The sequence below is a fragment of the Trichinella spiralis genome (genome assembly GCF_000181795.1).
Source record: "Trichinella spiralis strain ISS 195 chromosome Unknown Scfld4, whole genome shotgun sequence".
NCBI classification, from domain to species: domain Eukaryota; kingdom Metazoa; phylum Nematoda; class Enoplea; order Trichinellida; family Trichinellidae; genus Trichinella; species Trichinella spiralis.
The window spans coordinates 5048389-5066951 of NW_003526943.1; the positions used below are offsets into that span (position 1 = coordinate 5048389).

General features: G+C 31.3%; 6 protein-coding genes across 6 annotated transcripts; 3 read left to right on the top strand and 3 right to left on the bottom strand.

Annotated features, from left to right (window-relative positions):
- Nucleotides 1–649: 649 nt before the first annotated feature.
- Nucleotides 650–2285, bottom strand: Tsp_01264 (protein phosphatase methylesterase 1). The gene is made up of 6 exons (XM_003377020.1): nucleotides 2220–2285; nucleotides 1849–1998; nucleotides 1650–1824; nucleotides 1443–1592; nucleotides 1218–1301; nucleotides 650–1092 (listed from the first exon to the last, which is right to left on the bottom strand). Exons 1-6 carry the CDS (start codon nucleotides 2283–2285, stop codon nucleotides 650–652), a joined length of 1068 nt encoding a protein of 355 aa, XP_003377068.1.
- A 100-nt stretch (nucleotides 2286–2385) lies between these two features.
- Tsp_01263 (protein phosphatase methylesterase 1) lies at nucleotides 2386–3507 on the bottom strand. The gene is made up of 5 exons (XM_003377021.1): nucleotides 3503–3507; nucleotides 3177–3411; nucleotides 2926–3087; nucleotides 2652–2783; nucleotides 2386–2433 (listed from the first exon to the last, which is right to left on the bottom strand). The coding sequence occupies exons 1-5, from the start codon at nucleotides 3505–3507 to the stop codon at nucleotides 2386–2388; spliced, it is 582 nt and encodes a 193-aa protein (XP_003377069.1).
- Nucleotides 3508–4871: 1364 nt separating this feature from the next.
- Nucleotides 4872–5223, top strand: Tsp_01262 (protein phosphatase methylesterase 1). Its single transcript, XM_003377022.1, has 2 exons — nucleotides 4872–5029; nucleotides 5073–5223. Exons 1-2 carry the CDS (start codon nucleotides 4872–4874, stop codon nucleotides 5221–5223), a joined length of 309 nt encoding a protein of 102 aa, XP_003377070.1.
- A 1631-nt stretch (nucleotides 5224–6854) lies between these two features.
- On the bottom strand, nucleotides 6855–7348 carry Tsp_01261 (zinc finger E-box-binding homeobox 1). Its single transcript, XM_003377023.1, has 2 exons — nucleotides 7314–7348; nucleotides 6855–7047 (listed from the first exon to the last, which is right to left on the bottom strand). The coding sequence occupies exons 1-2, from the start codon at nucleotides 7346–7348 to the stop codon at nucleotides 6855–6857; spliced, it is 228 nt and encodes a 75-aa protein (XP_003377071.1).
- A 7810-nt stretch (nucleotides 7349–15158) lies between these two features.
- On the top strand, nucleotides 15159–16995 carry Tsp_01260 (protein phosphatase methylesterase 1). The gene is made up of 4 exons (XM_003377024.1): nucleotides 15159–15604; nucleotides 16155–16200; nucleotides 16467–16486; nucleotides 16923–16995. Exons 1-4 carry the CDS (start codon nucleotides 15159–15161, stop codon nucleotides 16993–16995), a joined length of 585 nt encoding a protein of 194 aa, XP_003377072.1.
- Nucleotides 16996–17939: 944 nt separating this feature from the next.
- On the top strand, nucleotides 17940–18549 carry Tsp_01259 (conserved hypothetical protein). Its single transcript, XM_003377025.1, has 2 exons — nucleotides 17940–18014; nucleotides 18274–18549. The coding sequence occupies exons 1-2, from the start codon at nucleotides 17940–17942 to the stop codon at nucleotides 18547–18549; spliced, it is 351 nt and encodes a 116-aa protein (XP_003377073.1).
- The last annotated feature ends 14 nt before the right edge of the window (nucleotides 18550–18563 follow it).

The window sequence follows — 18563 nt, forward strand, 5'->3', positions numbered from 1 at the left end:
AAAAATAATATTCCAAAATCTCTTCGTCAACTTTTCTTTGACGGATATTTGGCCAATTTTTGAGTTTGAGAAAATTTCAAAAAAACCATCCTAACTAGACGATGGTCAGCTTTCGATGGAATGGTCAATCGGTCAGAAAGTCGGACAATTGGTCCACTGTAAAGGGAAAAGTATTGACGGAGAAACACAGCCGCTGGTGAATTTGAGCGTAATACACACGCGCGCTAGTAACAACAGCGTCCCCCGTCGACGACGGCCTATTTAAACATCGAACGGGCGGCCTCCAATCATTTTGCTCGATTTCTGTTTAACGAATTGCTGCTGCTCGTCTCGGCGACAATTTTCACGTTCATTTCAACTTTTTCCTCTGCATAAGTTGGAGCACAAAAATTTTGTCTCCTCTCACTCTTTGTATATATATATATATATATATTTGAGTGGGTGTGATGTCTTCTCCTAACGTCGCTGCCTCTGCTACCTCGAATCCCGTTGCCGCGCCCAATGCGCAAAAAAAATCCCGAGCACCAAAAAAGCCGAAAACGGCAAGCAACCATCCGGCTTACACCGAGATGATTGTCACCGCTTTGAAAACGTTGAAAGATCACCACGGCTCTAGTCGCCAAGGTCTACTTAAATACATTATGGCCCATTACAACGTCGGTAGCGACGCGAAAATGGTCAACGCGCACATGAAAATGGCTTTGAAACGAGGCTTGAAATCCGGAGCAATCAAACTTGCCAAAGGTACTGGTGCATCTGGACGTTTCCGCGTCGGTGAAACCAAACCGGCAGTGGTGAAAAAGCCCAAAAAGGCCAGCACTACGGTCAAGAAGACGGTAAAGAAGTCGACGAAAAAACAAACAGCCGGCGCATCGTCCGCAAGTACGAAGGTGAAAGCGAAAAATCCCAAAAAACCCAAGTCCGCTTCAACGACAACCGCCGCCGCCGCATCAGCGAAGAAAACCAAAGCAGCCGCCAAACCGAAAAAGGTGAAAGCTACTGCTGCTACCGCTACCTCCAAGAAGCCCAAAGCTAGCAAGCCTAAAGTGGCCAAGCCGAAGAAACCGTCCACGCCGAAAACGAAGAAACCTACTCAAAAGAAAGCTTGAAAAGTTGTTTTCTCTCTCTCTCTTCTTACTTTCTCTCTTTCTCTCTCTCGCTCTTTTTATACTATCTCGTTTTACATTGTCATTATTATTATTATATCATGTTATTACCCTTGTGTCGCCCATTCTTAATGAGTGTTTTTTGTTTTACTTTAAATTTGATGCTTGCTGCTGCTGTACAGATGAAAAATGTTGCTTAGATTAAAAAAAGTTTGAACTATATTATGTGTAATTTTCGTTTCTTTTTTTATCGATTGATGAAATGACACATGCTTTTATACGTTGGCTCTCTCTGTTCAATTGACCGCCTCAGTCAACAATACCGGTCCTACTTACTGTTACAGTATGACATGTCGATGTCGGTGACAAGTGTGCGTAATATGAATGCCTTGCAGGCGTATTTGGCAGCTAGACGACGCGCATTCGGAGCCGTAACGCAGTCGCTGCAGATTGGTTTCAATGCAAATAGTACTTTCATCTTTTCTCCTGTGAAAACAACAACAATTTTATATTAATAATGATGTACTAATTTTGTCCACTGACCATCCACATTGTTTACGTCGTTTAACAATTCAATGCGAATTGGGATGTCGAAATTTTGACAACAAAGCCAACCGCTGCCGGTGAGCAGCGCACGTATTGTCGACATTGTACTAACCACGTTCGCTGGATACTTTTTCAACAGACGCCTGACGTTCGGATCTTTGTGTATGAAAACCTGAAATTTCATCAAACATTTTACACAATTTTCAAATTGCCATCCCCGACTGCTGTGGTGGACTTTTGTCGAACGCTCCGTTGGCGGGTATTTTTCAACAACTGATTCAAAATCTCCGAAACGAATTCCAGCCTGACGATGCAGATCCGGCTTGTGAAATTCAAAAACACTGCCCTAAGTAATACAGACAATGAGGTATATATTTTGGAATTTATTTTTAAAAAATCGATCAAAAATGTCTCATTTTGAATCAAATTTCAATATTATTTTGCTTCTTTTGTTTGTTTGTTTGTTTTTTTCAAAAATATCTATTGAAAATTTATACAACAAATTTCACCACTGTCCGTGAATAGTTTTGTTTGTTTATTTTTCAACTTCTTCATCGAACTTTGAACGTTTGGCGCGTTGTTTTTCGCAAAAATTGACAACAGACGAGCCGTTCGACAAAACAACGCGTCCATTATTAATCAAATTCCGTAGAATTACACATAAGTTGTCAAGGAGAGAAAGAAAAATTTTTTTTGCTAAATTTAATTTTCTAAATTTTTGTAAATTTATAAATTATACACCAATTATGTGAATTATACGTGAATATGTAAAAGTATTCGGCTGAACAAATTTTTTGAAAAAGAAAAAAATTCGAGAGTTAAAAAAAGTATTCTGATTTTCAGGTACAATTTGATGAATAGAATGAAAACGTTGAAAAATGATTGAAAAAAAATTACCTTTGACCATTTCAACATTAGAAAAATTGTGAAATAAAAAAATTTATTTAATATAAATTATTTTATTTTATTTTTGAATACATTTAACAAAAGTTGACTTACTGTTTTCAACAGCAACTGCTTGAATTCCATAAAAGCGTGGTCGTTTGAAGAATCCTTCTTCAACGATCCCGCGTTTTCGAACCATTCTGGTATCAGTTCACAAGTGCGCAAAATTCTGTTCAAAATGCAATCCTAAATTTGGAAAAAAAATTTTTTTTTTGCTTAACATTTAAAAATTCAAATTAATTTCGATAATTCGATTGAAGCAAAGGAAAAATAGAGGAAATTTACATTTCATTTACAAATTAAAATTCACATTAAGAAAATGAATAACCGATTGATCGCGTTGACAGGTTATCCAATTACAACATACCGTTGTGTATTTCAAAATGGCGAACGGCAATTTTGAATAGCGATCTTTTACATTTGATAAAGTATGATTTCGAACAAATTCATTGAATTTGACATATTCTTCGGCTAGAGAAGCTTTCACATTCTACAAAACAAAAAGAAATATATATATATATATATATATATATATGTATATATTGGGAAAATTAAAGCAGAAAAAAAGTGACTACTTACATTGAGGTTGGTTTTGTCATTTTTGAAATTGAATCGATTTTTCAAAGAATAAGTGACATTCATGGCAATGTAAATCTGATGCTGCCGCTTGCTCAGTATCGACAAATGTTGACCATAAGACACGTCCGGCAAATAGGCAAGGGAATCTTTTGGAATTTGTTCATAATTAACAGCGAATTTTGCCCGATTCTTTTTTCTCACATTGGTTTTTTTTAATAATTTCATTTTTCCACCTCTGAATTGAAAAGTGAAAAAATATTTAAATTAATTTTTGTATTTCAATTGTCACGCAAACCGATTCGAAAAGTTCGAACATAAATATAAACCCCATTGTACATTACTGCTCGATATGAATGGATGATTTGTATAATTATTGTTGCATTTCTTTTGCAATGTTATGTATGCTATTTGAATACAAGCATGCAAATTACAACAATTAATGTAAGTTTTGATATGAAAAGAATAATAATCCCATTTTTTCAACAGTTGTTGTCAAAGTATATTCCGAGAAGACAAAAAAACGGAATGGGGGGGGGGGAGGGAAGAAAGAGAGAAGCAATTTTTAGCTCCCAGTCACAACTGGTCTGTAATCTTTGCAATTTATGAACTGTAAACTGCAAACTGTGCAAAACTGACAATCAGAATATTATAAATTTGCTCTGGGGGTCATGTCGGTGAAAAACAAGGTCGATCAAAGGTACATTCAAATATATCCCAGAGTTTTCGATGAGATTATCTTAAATCTGGTCTGGAATAATAATTCAAATCTGACACTGCAAATAAGATGTTGAAATGAAATTGAAACTGTATTTTTTTTAATGTACGTCACCAGGTCAGATTTGAAAAAATGAAATGAAAACCAAAAAAGAAAAAAAAATCTCCAATCAATAGCGAAAGTTCTATTTTACAATGGATTCCACTTACTTGTTGTTGTTTTGTTGATTTTTAATTAAAATTGTGCTTTTCGTCGGCTTTTGGTCGCTTTTTTCAACAACTTGTTCAGCTTTCTCCAGTCCATCAGGACCGAAAACTGCAAACCAATGTTCGACATGGTGCTTATAACACCGGGTTGGACTGACTTGAAAATCTTCCACATTCAACGTACTAATAAATAAATAAATTTAATTCAGAAAAAATGAAATTATTTAAAAAAGAAAAACAAAACACTCACACATTGTGAAATCCATCTCCTGATAATGTGTTTTTTCTATAATAAAGAAAAAAGAATTAATTTGAAAAAGAAAATTGTTCATTATTATTAACAGAGATATTGATCGGTTAATTAATTAATTAATGAATTAATTGTGAGTTGATTGGTTGATAAAAAAATAATAATGTTGCCACAAAATGAGAAATTTGAATTTTAAATAAAATAGAATATGCATTTTTTTAAATAAATTAATCACGAGAATATATTTTAAATTTGATTTGAATACAAGTTATGTTGTATGCAAAATTGCAGTAGAAGAGTGAAATTTAAAGAAAAAAATTAATTTTTTTTTGCAAATATGATTTTTTTAATGTTGGCTTTTTGCAACGTTGTTATTTTTGTTGTTGTTGGTAGTGGTGGTGGTGGTGGTGGTGTGATTGATCACCAATTGGAAACTGGTAGGAAAATTTTTGCCATACATAATATAAGAGAAGGGAGAAATCATATAATGAGCAACGAGAAAAGAGGTGAAAAATGATCCCATAATGACGACAACGGCCAATTTCCCCCCCAAACTGATCCAAGAAGAACCAGTTCAGTTGGTCGAGTTACCATCATCACAGCACACTGTATTGTCGATGCCAACACGTCAAATGTCGCATCAAGTCTGCACAGTAGCCGTTGCAGCTATTCGTTGCTGTACGTATACATAAATATATGTATGTATAAATTATATATATATATAGCACAAATCTGGCCTCGTTTCAGTCAAAACTACCGACGACGACACACAATTTTCCCGCAAAAGACACTTTTTCATTCAAATCATTGCCGTTTGCCAACAAATGCAACATACAACTGACCGTATGTAGTCCTCTTATCGATGTTTCAACGTAAAAATTCACTCATTCACTTTCACTCTCATTCTGACATTCCATACATAACACATTCACAACACCAATGCACGCTTATAACATATAAATATAAATATGCACGTACATACACCACCGATGCATACTGTATTCTATATATTGCGTGGAATTATTTTTAGCAAAAATATACAACATATACATGCGTAGGTGTTGTTGAAGAAAATATCATCTTTTTCATCTTCAGCTTCTTTTTTTTCTTCTGCTGCCTATTTATCATATATTTATTTCATCGTCACCATCATCATCATCATCATCACTATTACTACTATTCATTCACCTGATTTTCGACAACGACGAATAAATTCTTTATTCCACAAAACTCTCGATTTGTCTGTCTGTTTCTACTGTCGTACGTCAATGTGGATCATTTTCACATTTCAACGTTTGAGCTGATAGGTGCGCTTCTGGTCCATGCGGAATTCAAGTCATGACTAGATGCTCACTTATCACCTCAAGCGGCTCATTTTCACCATCACATCGAAAATCAATTCTAATTTTTTTTCTTTCGACAAGGTAAACAAAAACAAATAAATTTACAATTAACAATCATTATACTGTAATTTTTAATTTAATTTAAAACATTTTCTTTCATTTCTTCTTTCTCTTCATTTTATCAATGATACGAAAGAAAAAACAATCGACTACAACAATAATTAAACTGAGCTGTTTGTTTCAAAACCATTTCTGACCAACGCTGCGCATATTCTATACGTATAGAAAATTGGGAATTTAAAATTAGGTTACCGTGAAGGTCAACAATTTCAAATCTTGTCTCTTATAACTAACTTTTTATACTTAACAATTGATACAACAACAACATTATGATTATTAATCACATTTTCCAGATTTTATTCTTTTTTTCCAAATAAAATTTATATCATTTTAAATATAATTGAATTTTTCCTCGTTCGTTAAGTACGCTTTTGTCAAAGTGAACTACTTTGTTCGAAATTCAAATGAAAAATTCATTTATTGACATCCTACAGGCTGATCGACAAAATCAAAATTAATCACTCCTTATGAAAAATACTTTTGAACACTAGTTCCATTCACCGGGTAATTAATCTTCACCTTTCCAACGCTTCGAGCCAATTTTTCGCACACAATAACTACCAACCACTTGATGTTATTCATTTATTTATTCATTCATACTTGCATTTTATAAAATTAAAAAAAATAAACAAAGAAATAATATTCATAATCCACCAAAATGGATCGACAAATTAATCATTTTACGCATTTCCACTACTGATGTCGTCGATAAAATGTCTCTATAATTGCTGGCCAAATTGAATTTTATGAGTAAAAAAAACTTGCAAAAATTTTCACTTGATCTACGAAAAAGAATAATTTCTTTAAAGAGAAAAATTTATACTTCGCATATGAAATAAAATTCAACACATGCATTCTCGTAATTGACATGAATTTTCCAACTAAATTCATTTAATCTTTTATTAAAATTTTAATTTTTAGGTAAAAATAAACACGACAACATATTCATAATTTTCAAAATCTAACCATACTGTAACTGAAAATTCGTACTTAATTTTCAAAAAACTGAAAATAGGGAAAATGATAAAATGAAACTTGTCATGCTTACGTTTCGGTTTCTTCTCCTTTCGACTCTTCTTGTTCTTCATTTAACACATTTTCACCCGTGTCTTCACTCAATGGGGCAGGGCATTCAGTATTGACAGAAACTTCGGCACTGTTAACATCGGAAGGTTCATCAATTTGTAAACTGTCCTCCAGATCGTCATCTAAACAGATACTCAAAATGAAACTAAACCTGCAGTCATAATAACAATTCGAATTATAATTATCTATCACTAAATTTTGAAAAGATCGTTTCATCGAATGAATTTTATTTTTAATCGGTTGTGAAAATATGTTTCGAAACTCAATAAATAAACTGATAAATTTGGCAAAAGAATTTCGGCTCTGATTAAGAAATTCAAGGAAAATTACAAATAATTTATTAACTGCTTATTACATTTCGTATAACATGACAAATTATGAAATAAATATTACAACAAATGTAACTTTTCATAATACTTAAATATCAAAATACTGTAATCACCGGTTTTCATTAATGTTCTTAAAAGTAATGAAAATTACCGATATCAAATGCAAATATGCACATAACCGATTACTATATAAATATAAATTATTACAATTCATTAAATATATGAAAACAAAAAAGTAAAAAATTAATAACTAATTTTTCACTACATACAAAACGACAACAAGATTCCAACTAAATTATAATTGAAAAATCTTTTAAAGAATGTTAAAAATGAAATTATGTAAAAAATAATTGACTCTTGCATATTCAGCTTCACGATATGAAAATTATTCAAAGAATTCAATAATGATTTACTTTTATCAAATATGAAAGTTTACATATTTGAAAAATAAATATCAGACAAGAAAAAATGAAATTTATTAATATTGTAATGTTTATATATTATAATAATCCTACTAATTAATTTAATGAATAACATTACAAAACGGATGGTAACTAGAAATTTAAGAAAAGCATTAAAACGCTCTATTCTTTGACAAAAATTTTTTTGAAGTGAATGATTTAAATATATATTTCAAAAATTATAATTACCATAATCTGAAGACATATTCATAATAACTCTAAATGAATAAATGCTTGTATAAAAATTGAGGAAGCTTAAAGTTGTTTGAAACTTACTGTGATATATGATAATGAAGTAATATTATGCAATGTATTGCAATGCAATTTTTAATTATGTAACGTTAGATTTTTATCTTTATATATATAATTCAATATTTTAGACGTAATGGTTATATAATTTTTGAAAAAAACTTAATTGAAATTCCACTTTGGCATACAACATATTTTTCACGTGCCTTTCGCTTCCTTTGATGCCCTACGATTGCAAACACTTTTGCACTTTTACATACAACAACACGAGTTTCACCAAAAGGGGCTTGGCCGGATCCCACTATTTTATTTGCATTATCACGTTAGCTGATATGCGTGAAGCTATAAAAAAGTGGCAGAATCTCGAATCTCCCGGAAGCCTGTTTTTTTTGACTCAAGTGGTCGAAACTATGTCTTATTTTTTGTGATTGGCTGTTTCCTGATAAGGTGCACTTGATTGATTAATAATTGGCTAATGACTTATGCTATTTTATTAGCTAATCATTCTGATAAGTGATTGGGAGAATAACTTGTGCTATTTGATTTGTTACTTTGTATTAATCATAGATTGGATGATTGCTGTTTAACCACGTTTTTTCAAATATGGAGTGCATTACCATTATATTATCTTAAATCGAAATAAATAAGCATTTACCATTTTTCAAAACAAAGGTTTTTTGAAACATAATGCAATAGAGTTAGCTCAGTTTTGTCACTGTGTTACCCTAAGTTATTTTATTTGCATTTTCACGTTAGTTGATATGTCTGAACCTATAAAAAGTTGCAGCTAGAATCAACCGGAAGCTTGTTTTTTTTCAAAAAAATTTCTATTGTCGCGGTAGTGATAATTAATGGATATGTTTTGCCTTAAGCGTCTATCGTGTCGCCTAACGCTCTTTGGTTTGCTAGCAAAGACAGCTTTGTAATGACGGTTTTTCTTCGCAACGACATCAATAACGTGCGAACACATAATGACCAACCGATATTTATTCTTTTAATCTTCATCCGTTTATTCTTTTAGTTCTTCTTCCTATTTCTGTTTACGTTGTTAAGATCGATATTTACGTGCAGCGCTTTTATAGCAAAATCTCATAAGAACAGCAATGCGGAGTCATTAAATTGTCGCACTCTCGCTGCAAAATCTGGACTGGTAAACAAAAACTAGATATAGATAAGTGCATAGAATAAGTTCTAAACAATAAGACCGTATACTGGCTTCATATATATATATATATTGTTTTTTAGAAGTTTGCTTTAGAAGCGAATAATGTGCGCAAAATAATTTCTGAAATTCATTGAAAGCACAAATTCATTTGTATTTTAATAAGATGTACACATAAAATAGAATTAAATTGATCTTAGGAACGTTAATAATGATAGTTTGATTTAGTTCACATGTTCTGTTTGGAACGTAATCACAAGCTTATCGTCTTTTCACAAAAATTTCAACAATTTTGTAGCTTATAAATAAATATTTCCCAGTCTGGTGCACAGTTGTGAAAATGGCATGAATTTTCATAATGCGAGTAGTGAAATTTAAAAATATAACCATTATAATTTAGCCTCGAATATGACAATTGCAAGTTCTGTTAATTTTTTTTATAATTTGTGATCATAAACCGTATTAAAATGATTATTCATTTACAGTTATGAAGAATACTTGTAAATTCCATCCATAAACGTATTTGTTTCTGTTAGTTCTTATTTTACAATTAAAATTTCAAAACCTGAAATACAAATGCAATTTATTTTCATACATTTTCTTAATTTCTGTTCAATATTCGACAACAATGTCGAAAGCAGAAAAATTTAGCTTCCATGATGCAAGATATTGTAAAGAGAATAATTAAATAACCGTTTTATCATTTTCTAAGATTTTAGAAGAATTTTCAAAATAATCAAAGAATAAAAATCGAAAAGGAAAACTTTTAGCAAAAGATGTGTGCCGGGAAAACGTGTTCTTTGACTTCCTGTTTACCAATATAAAATGTATTTTCTGTTGCATTTTTTTCTCGTCTTGCATTCAACAATAGTATAAGTTTCTTAAATATTAGTTTTGACAGAACAAGTCTATTAAAAAAAATTCACGTGCTCTCAACAGACATACGTTAGCATATTAAAAATAAATCAGTTTTGCCGTACGCATAGATTGAACTTTGAAAGGTTGTCGTCACCTTTGCCACATTAGACTGTGAAGTGGAATTCAAGTTTGTTATGAAAACTTTATAAAATTAAAGTTTTGCTCCAATTTCGAAGCAATTATTCAAATGGTTTTTGCTTTAAATCAATTCACGACAAATAATAAAATTTAATAAGACAACGTGTTGTTTTTCTTCTCTTTTTAATTATGGAAAAAAAGAAAAATTGCCTGATTTTTTTCATTTTAATTTGACGTAAAAATATTTTTCTTGCAAACGTCGAACGCTTACTAATTGATCATTTCTAGATTTGTCGAATGTTGCACAGTCACAATTTTTGAATAAATTTTCAGTTATTTCAAAATTAATTGCAAATTTAAATTTTCAGAAAAAAAACTAAAAAATAATCCATAAAAATTATTAATAAAACAATTTTAATTTCAAATTATTGTATTTCAAATCTATTGAACAACATGATTATTGCAAATGCATATGGTAGAGATAAAAGATAATAAAGAACTGTAATGTAAACAATTTTGTTACATTGAATTGCTGCATTGAGAAAAAATGTCGATTTTCACGAAACAGTAAGAAAAGTTTAATTTTTTGCATATGTTCAAAATTTTAATCATTTTCCAATAAATAAATAAATAAATAAATAATGGAAATTTCATTTCAACGAAAAAAGAGAAAAGGGATTATTTTATGTTCTGTTGAAAAGCATTCGTTGCATATGTATACAGTTCTGCTTGGGGTGGGGAAAAAATTTGAAATTGTGATTGATCAACATGTTTTGAAGTTTTGATGCAACGGACGTTGCTTAAAGTGGAATGAAATTGATCGATCTTGGCAATTATCGACGAACCGTTGGCAGGCTTGATTTTTGGCCGCTAATCTTTTGAGACTGCCCTTCGCCAGCAAAGGGAACGGCTCCTACGTGTGCAATGTTCAATTTGATTGATGGAACCGCTGATTACTGTTGCGCCGGCGCCCATCTTGCTCAACAATTTTATGCTTAAAAGCCGGCAAAAATTGCTCTTGTCAGCTTTGGGCGAAAATTTTCCCACACTGTTGGTTCACCGATTTTTGACCATCGGTACACTTAGCATCGGCGCTGTTGTTCATTCATCACTTTTTTTCCATTTTTTCCTACTACTACTACTACTACTACTGCTGCTGATAATAATAATAATTCTTTTTATTCAACAAATCTTTCACCAAGTAAGAGAATGATTTGAGAAAAAAAAAACAAATACTTAATTCTAACAAAATAATGATAATAGCTTTTACTGCTTGTGCTTGCTCGATTAAGCGAACACTAGCTTGTGGCTTTTGATTTAATATTTTTTTCATTGGTTAGTAAAAAATTCATTCATCTCTTTTTTCTGTGAATCATTTGTAATTTTGAATCAGCTTTTAATCATTTTGACATTTCATCGATACCAACAATTTATTAATTTAATTATTAAATGACAGACAGAAATAAATTTGATGGAATTATTTTTTACAGTTGTTGTAAGTTTATTTAAAAATTCATCTGTCAACGACGGTTGACAAGTGTAAATGATGACGGCAATGAAACCGTGTAAAGATAACAGGGCACTTCATTCATTTAATTGTATTATTTACTTTAATCCATTTTGTTCTTCCCATAATTTTATCTAAATTAGCCGTCTGACAAATTTTTCAATTTATTAAAATTAAGATCCCCACTAATCTTCTGGTAGATTATAATAAATTAAAATTTTATTCTTTTTCTTTTTAAATGATAATTTTACAACGAAAATGAATTCCCTTTCAATTATTCTGTTATAAAGAATTTGGAGACCAGTTTCAAGTGCTGCTTTTTCAATAAAGCTAACCCAATTCTTGATCTGTTGAAAATTGCAAACAATTCAAGTTGTTTAAATTTAATTAATTGTGCAACTTTTTGTTGCGTTTAACATTTTTTTCAATGCACAGAATTCCACTCTTTATCTTATTTTATTCTTTTTCAATCTGCTTAATTATTATCATCATAGAAATGATTGAAAATCACGTGTTTATTATTTTCGAATATTTTTGCATGCTCATTTCAAAGCCCCTACGTGCCTTCTTTTGACAGAGGTAATCATTTAAATCTGCAGCTGTTCATCGTATTATTAGAAATAAATAATAATAATTCAAGTCTCTTCTTTGCCTTATGTTCTTATGAAAAATTATTTTTACTACGTTCTTGACATCATCAGCTCTGAATCATCATTATCATTTGATAGCTGCGCATTTTTTTTCTTTTTGAGTAAAAATTGCATTCAACATTTTCTTGTTGCAATTATTTTTTATAAAAATGAGCAGAGTTTTAAATATTATTCATCATAAATAAAAAGAAATGTGCATAGCAATGACGTTCATAAAAATATTCATGAAATTATTTTAGCTGTTTGAAAAATTTTCTGGTCTTGCAAAATTAAAATTATACGACAGCTAAATATAAACCAATATGCTTGTTTACATTTTTTGCAATAAATATCGTTAAAATATTTGTAAATTATTCTCAGGTTATTAATGTATTCACTAATATTTTAATCGTTTCGTGTTAAAATTCTTCGTGCTAACAATGGAATAAACAATAAGCGTGAATATCATGCAAAATTGCATTTAACACATTTGCCAAATTTAAAAAAGTTTATAAATTACACCTTTTGAATTATGCCGGCGGCTCTTCTGTTATGTTAAACTGTTCACTTCTGGTTTAGTTGACGAATGTTGAAATCATTAAATTATCAATGAAATTATTCAATGACCTTGACCAGAATCAGTCTAGTTTAAAGTAGTAAATTTGAAGACATTTTAATGTGGAAATAAAGATGAATATTAACTTGAAAAATTACCTATAGTTAATACTCATTCATCACGACATTTTTTTCTATACATTATATACTACATCATATTATTTGTCCAAGACGTGGGATCAGTTATATAAAGCACATAATCAATCTAAATTCAGTTATAAATGTTCGTTTTGTTTTTCAGCCGATTATTACATATAAAATTGAAATTGTCATTTTTCACAAATGCAAAGAAGACGACAATTTATCTTTTTTTTTCTTATTCCTTGATTGTTGAAGTTTTAATCAAAGCATCATCAGCAGTTATTAGTGCTTTGTTCGATTGTTAATTGTTTTGCGACTGCTTTATTGATTAAATGTTTATTTAAAATATTTATTTATCATTGAGAAATTATTGTTTCTATATTTGAAATGCAACTAATTCACAGGAATTCATGATAATTTTATTAAAGCATGGCTTTGCGATAATGTTCATTGTTGATGATTATTTTAGCTAATGCGCATTAATGACTTCTTTGTTGGCGCTTGCATGGAAGTCGATTACTTCACAGAGATGAGATATGCAGCAAATTTGATTGCAGTTGTGAATTAAAATAAAAACTGAATTTAACAGAAATAACGCTTTACTGGAAAATCAATTTGAAATTAAAGAATTTGTTTTAATCAAAATTTAGGAAATAAAATTTTAAGAAAATAAATGCAAACTTTTGAATTTTTAAATAAAAAAATGACGCATTTATTTTGAAAACTAAATTTCGGGTCATTTGAAACCATTTTTACAATTTAACATATTAGAATTATTAGTCATTTTTAAAGTAGCATATTTTGTATCATTATCGCCAAAAAATGTATTCTGAAAAACTTTCTTCAGTAATTTGCACGAATCGTTTGACATTGTGTAAAGGAGTGTATTTTGAAAAGGTATTCAAGTTAAGAAATGGAATACTTTTCTTTTAAATATTGTGCACATTCATCAAGAACGATTTAATATTATAATCTGTTTAATAATTCATTGTTAATTAACTATATCGAGAAATTATATAATAAATAAGACTTCCATGAACTGTTTGCATTTGAATACACTTAGCATTTGCTGTTATTTTATTTTGAATCCAAAGCAAAGAATATGGTTCACTCAGGCGCCATTAGTGCAGATTTGATTAAGATCAAGTAAATATTATTTATTTTTAGCATAAATTCAAGTTTCAAAGCAGCATCTAAAAATAAAACAGCAATTTCTTTAGCAATCAATTTAAACTTGTACTTGAATATCGATTTTTAGCATAAAAGTATACTGTAAACTACGCTGCCCACATAGTCGATTGGCGTGCGGTTGCAGAGCACGCTGCAGTTCTGCAACTTGTAACGCTGCCCTGCTTTGACGATTAGTGCCGCACGCTGATTTATATCGCTTCACAGTGCAATGTGAAATTTGCATTTTTGCTTTTTGCATTTTTTTAAAAAAATTTTTTTATGTTTCTTTTTTTTCAGGACGTCATTTTTTGTCAGGTGGAAGAAAATTGAAGAAAAAAAAAATAAATCAATGTTTTATATTTTCACAGCTGGGATGTTGTTGACCCTGTTATGTAAATATTGTTTCAGGTCAACCGTATGATATGATTTTCTTGCACAGATGCACGCAGGCTTTTTCTCTTTCTCTGTCGCGTGACACGGGCTTATGGTTGCTTTCACTTTCAGCTTTAAATTCTCTGTATTTGGAAAAGATTTCAAAATCATTTTATTCAAATCAGTCTGCTGGTAGTGCTCAGCATGAGTGAAGCGTTTTTATTAATTGTTTGTTTTTTTGTCTTCCCAACGCGGATCTTGCCGGTGCAATCGCGTCCTGAAAGCATCTTCCGCCTGCTATTTGATATTGTTTAAATTGAGTTGTTAATTTAATTCCATTTCTTCGAGTTCAGAATTCTCTAACGACACTACACGAATGACATTGCCTCCGTCGAAACCGTCTGACAGTAATTCTCCAAATTCGGAAGCGAACGACGAAGAAGGGAAATGGAAAGAAAGTGAGTATGATTTGGCATATTTAAATTTGTTCTTGCTCCAAGAGTTTGTTGTTTAATGGGATTGTTTGTCCATTAATTAATTAATATTTGTTGTATAATTTGTGCCTTGGTCAACATCTGAGGTCGCAATTATCGTTCGTTAATCCCCCTTTGGGCAGCAAAATTGAGCAGGTCAAACAGATATATTTGCTGCTGCTCTGTGTGGGATCTTTTGTGGTGGTTGTTGTTCCATTATGACACTGTTGTCGAATGGGTCTGTTTCAGCACGTCCAAGACCGTCGGCTTTCAACCGAAGATTCTCCACCGACGAAAGGAAAGAATTTTCTCGTTTCAAAAAAGAAGTGCACAATTGTTTGAGATTGATGGGCGAAGATGTTGAAGAATTTCGTTCCGAGCTGGAATCGAACGAACCACCGAAAATGGAACTGCTGCGCAAAGTATCCGTGATGTTCGCCCGTCGGTGGAAGTTGAAAGACGAACTTTCCGAGGTTGCATTTCGCGGTCTGCTTCTCATTTTGGAACACTGTCTCGCCTACCAAGTGACCAACCACGATGCTTTTGCTCACTTTGTCGAAGTTCTCGGCTATCATACTGTATTTTTTTGGAAGAAGTCAGTTCCACTGCTCTACGACAGCGATATGCAATTCGGTACCGCTTACCGCGATGCTCTACTGCTCAGGTAGGTTCGATCCGTTTTTCAGGCAATTTGCAATGCAATATCTCTCAATTTTGCATTTCATCCCATTTTTTCTTTGGTTGGAGGTATTTGTTTCCAGTTTAATAAGGCAAAAAAAGCAATTTGATTTTATACAAATTGTCATGTTGATTTTTGTGCATTTGCAAAAATGCATCCCTCGATCAAGACGAATCAGTTTTCCATTGAACAAACAAAGACACAGACAATGTTTGTCCATTTTTGATTAGCATCATATCACCGTGGACTGCCGATTTCTTTCGAATAGAATATTCTATTTGCAAATTGATTTCGAAGCATTTTTGCAACAACATCTTTCAATGCTGAAGAAAGCAAATATATACATTTTCCCAATTTTTATTATTAATTTTTTACTCAACACTATTAGTTAATAGAATTTTGTTTTGTTTTTCATGAAAAAAAACATATTCGATATGAATGCAATTGAGATATAAAAAAAGGGGGGAAACAATTTTCATTTCAACTTCTTTTTTTATTAATGACAAGATGTTTATGATATTATTGGACATTTTAGAAAATTATTGGCAGCTGGTTTGCTAGGCGATGCAAATGATGCACATGTTTTTAAATACTTTTATAGCATGCTTCTTCAGCATTGAAGAACATCGTCGGCATGTCTTATTAGCTTGTGACGAAATCAAGCAAGAGTAGTGAAAAACAATAATTTTAGCAAACAGTGTTTATCGTTGGCTTGATATGATAATAAGTTTTATTTTGATCAGTTAATTTTGTTGACGTTTTCATTTCTGCTTTGTTGAGTGTTTGTGAAAATTATTTATCTATCTCTATATATATATATATATATATATATTTATTATTGTTTCAGTTTGAAAGACTGGTTGTCAAGTGTTTTCGACGATTCATTTAATTAGTGCTAAACTTTACTGTTTCTCAGTTGATTGCTTATTGACACATAGTAAGTCTTCTAATGGTTTTTGGTAATAAGGGAAAAGTTTTAATTTTGTATATATTTTTTAAAAATTAACAACAGTAGTAAATAATTCTGGAAAATGTAGGTTGCTTTATTAATAATTAAGTTTTCAGTATCTGTTGTTGGTGTGGTTGATTTAGCTGTCATTTATTGTAATTTTATCGTGAGAGAAATATTTAAACATTTTTGCAATTTTATTTTTCAAACATAATTAATTGTGAAATGTTTACAAAGTTGTTATTCATAAACTTTGTGTAAACATTGCAAATGAATGAATGATGAGAGAAATGCAACTATCAAAACAACAACAGTAAAGTAGGAATTTGATTGATTGCTTTATTCTGACGACAGGAATGTGAATGAACAGCAGCAGCAACAACAACAACAACAGCAGCAATATGAATGCGAACCGGAAACTTGTTAGTTTCATCTATTGCGTTTATGCATGTATTTATTGGATAATGAATATTAATTAATTAATTAATTATTGAATCAGTAAATTGAGCAATGAGAGGAAGATTATCTTATTCAAAGCAATCAGGACTGTATATGTTGTTCATTAAATGAAAATGAATACAGATGAAGTTTGCAGGTAGTTTGATGAATGAGTGCGGTTTAAATAATTGAGAATTTTTAACGTTTTCACAGTATATTTAACAGTTTCATTTTGACAAGTTGAAAAGATTGCTGCTGAACCAGCAACATGCTTTCTAATAGTAATCAGGACGTCACATTCGTTAATATACAATGTAAATTATTCACTATTTGCAAATGTATGTGATGTATTGGAATTTTCTCTCATAATTCTCTTGCTCACGGGCATTATATTCTTCTTGGGGAGGTTCTTCTGTTTTTAATTTTGACAAGTTCAACATTTGACAGTGACATGGATGAAGATTGTAACAATTTCATTTATTATTAAAATATTTTTGTTATAGTATTGTTTGAATTATTGTGATAAATTGGTTAAATAAATAAATTTGCAATCTTATTACAGCAAGAGCGAGATTGTTTTGGTTAGACGATAATTTTTAAGAATTGCAAAATCGATCGGTGATTATGCAAGATAGTTTTTATTATTTTTATCTTCTGTTGTTGTTGCTGCTGTTGCTTGCAGTCGTTCAATTGAGTTGGATGATGTGAGCTGTTAAAGCGGTTTGGAATTTTTTTTCTGCTCATTTTGAATTATTGATGATGATATGCGCGTTGAATGTGTTTTATTTCCATTGACCACACGTACATTGTATAGAAATGAATGAATGAACAGCGTGAAAAATGGCGGAATTAAATTATCGATATAGTTTTTATTACCATTTCCAAATTTGAGTTGTGAGAAATTGCAGCTTTTGTAATCCATGAATGGATTTTATGAATGTTTGTAGAGAACAACAGCTAGAGATTCGAAAGAAAAATGGAATTGCATTTATTATTTTGACACTAGGTGTGAATTTCGTTGAAATTTTTTAAAAGTTATTTTTATTCAGAGCTTTTTGTTTTGCTAATTTGTCATTGATTTTTGAAATTGGAGAAAATTGCAATTTGCTTTGATTAGATCATTGAAATGTAGAAGCTGAAGAGGGGAAGTAGAGGAGGGGGGAGAATGTTCAGCTAGCGAACGGATCGATCAGTTTTTAAAATCAAAACTTTTCCATATGAAATTATTTTTCATTGATTAATAAATTGGCAAATTTGTAATTTTCAGTTTAACAATATACGATGTGAATCACGATCGGAATCGTCTTCGAGAATTGTTTGCCGCCGTGCCTGGTCTGAGGGACGCGCTGTTGGCAAAGCACGCGAAACGGTTCGAAGAAGCTTACCACCATTTGGTGCTACGACGGCTGAACAGCGTCGGGGTTTCGTCCACCAACCAAGCAATATCCGAAACCAGCGTTTTGGATTTGCTCGTCGATCAGAACAGCTTGGACGAAGAGGACGGCGACGCCCACAAAGAATACAACAACAACAACAACAATAATAATAATAATAATA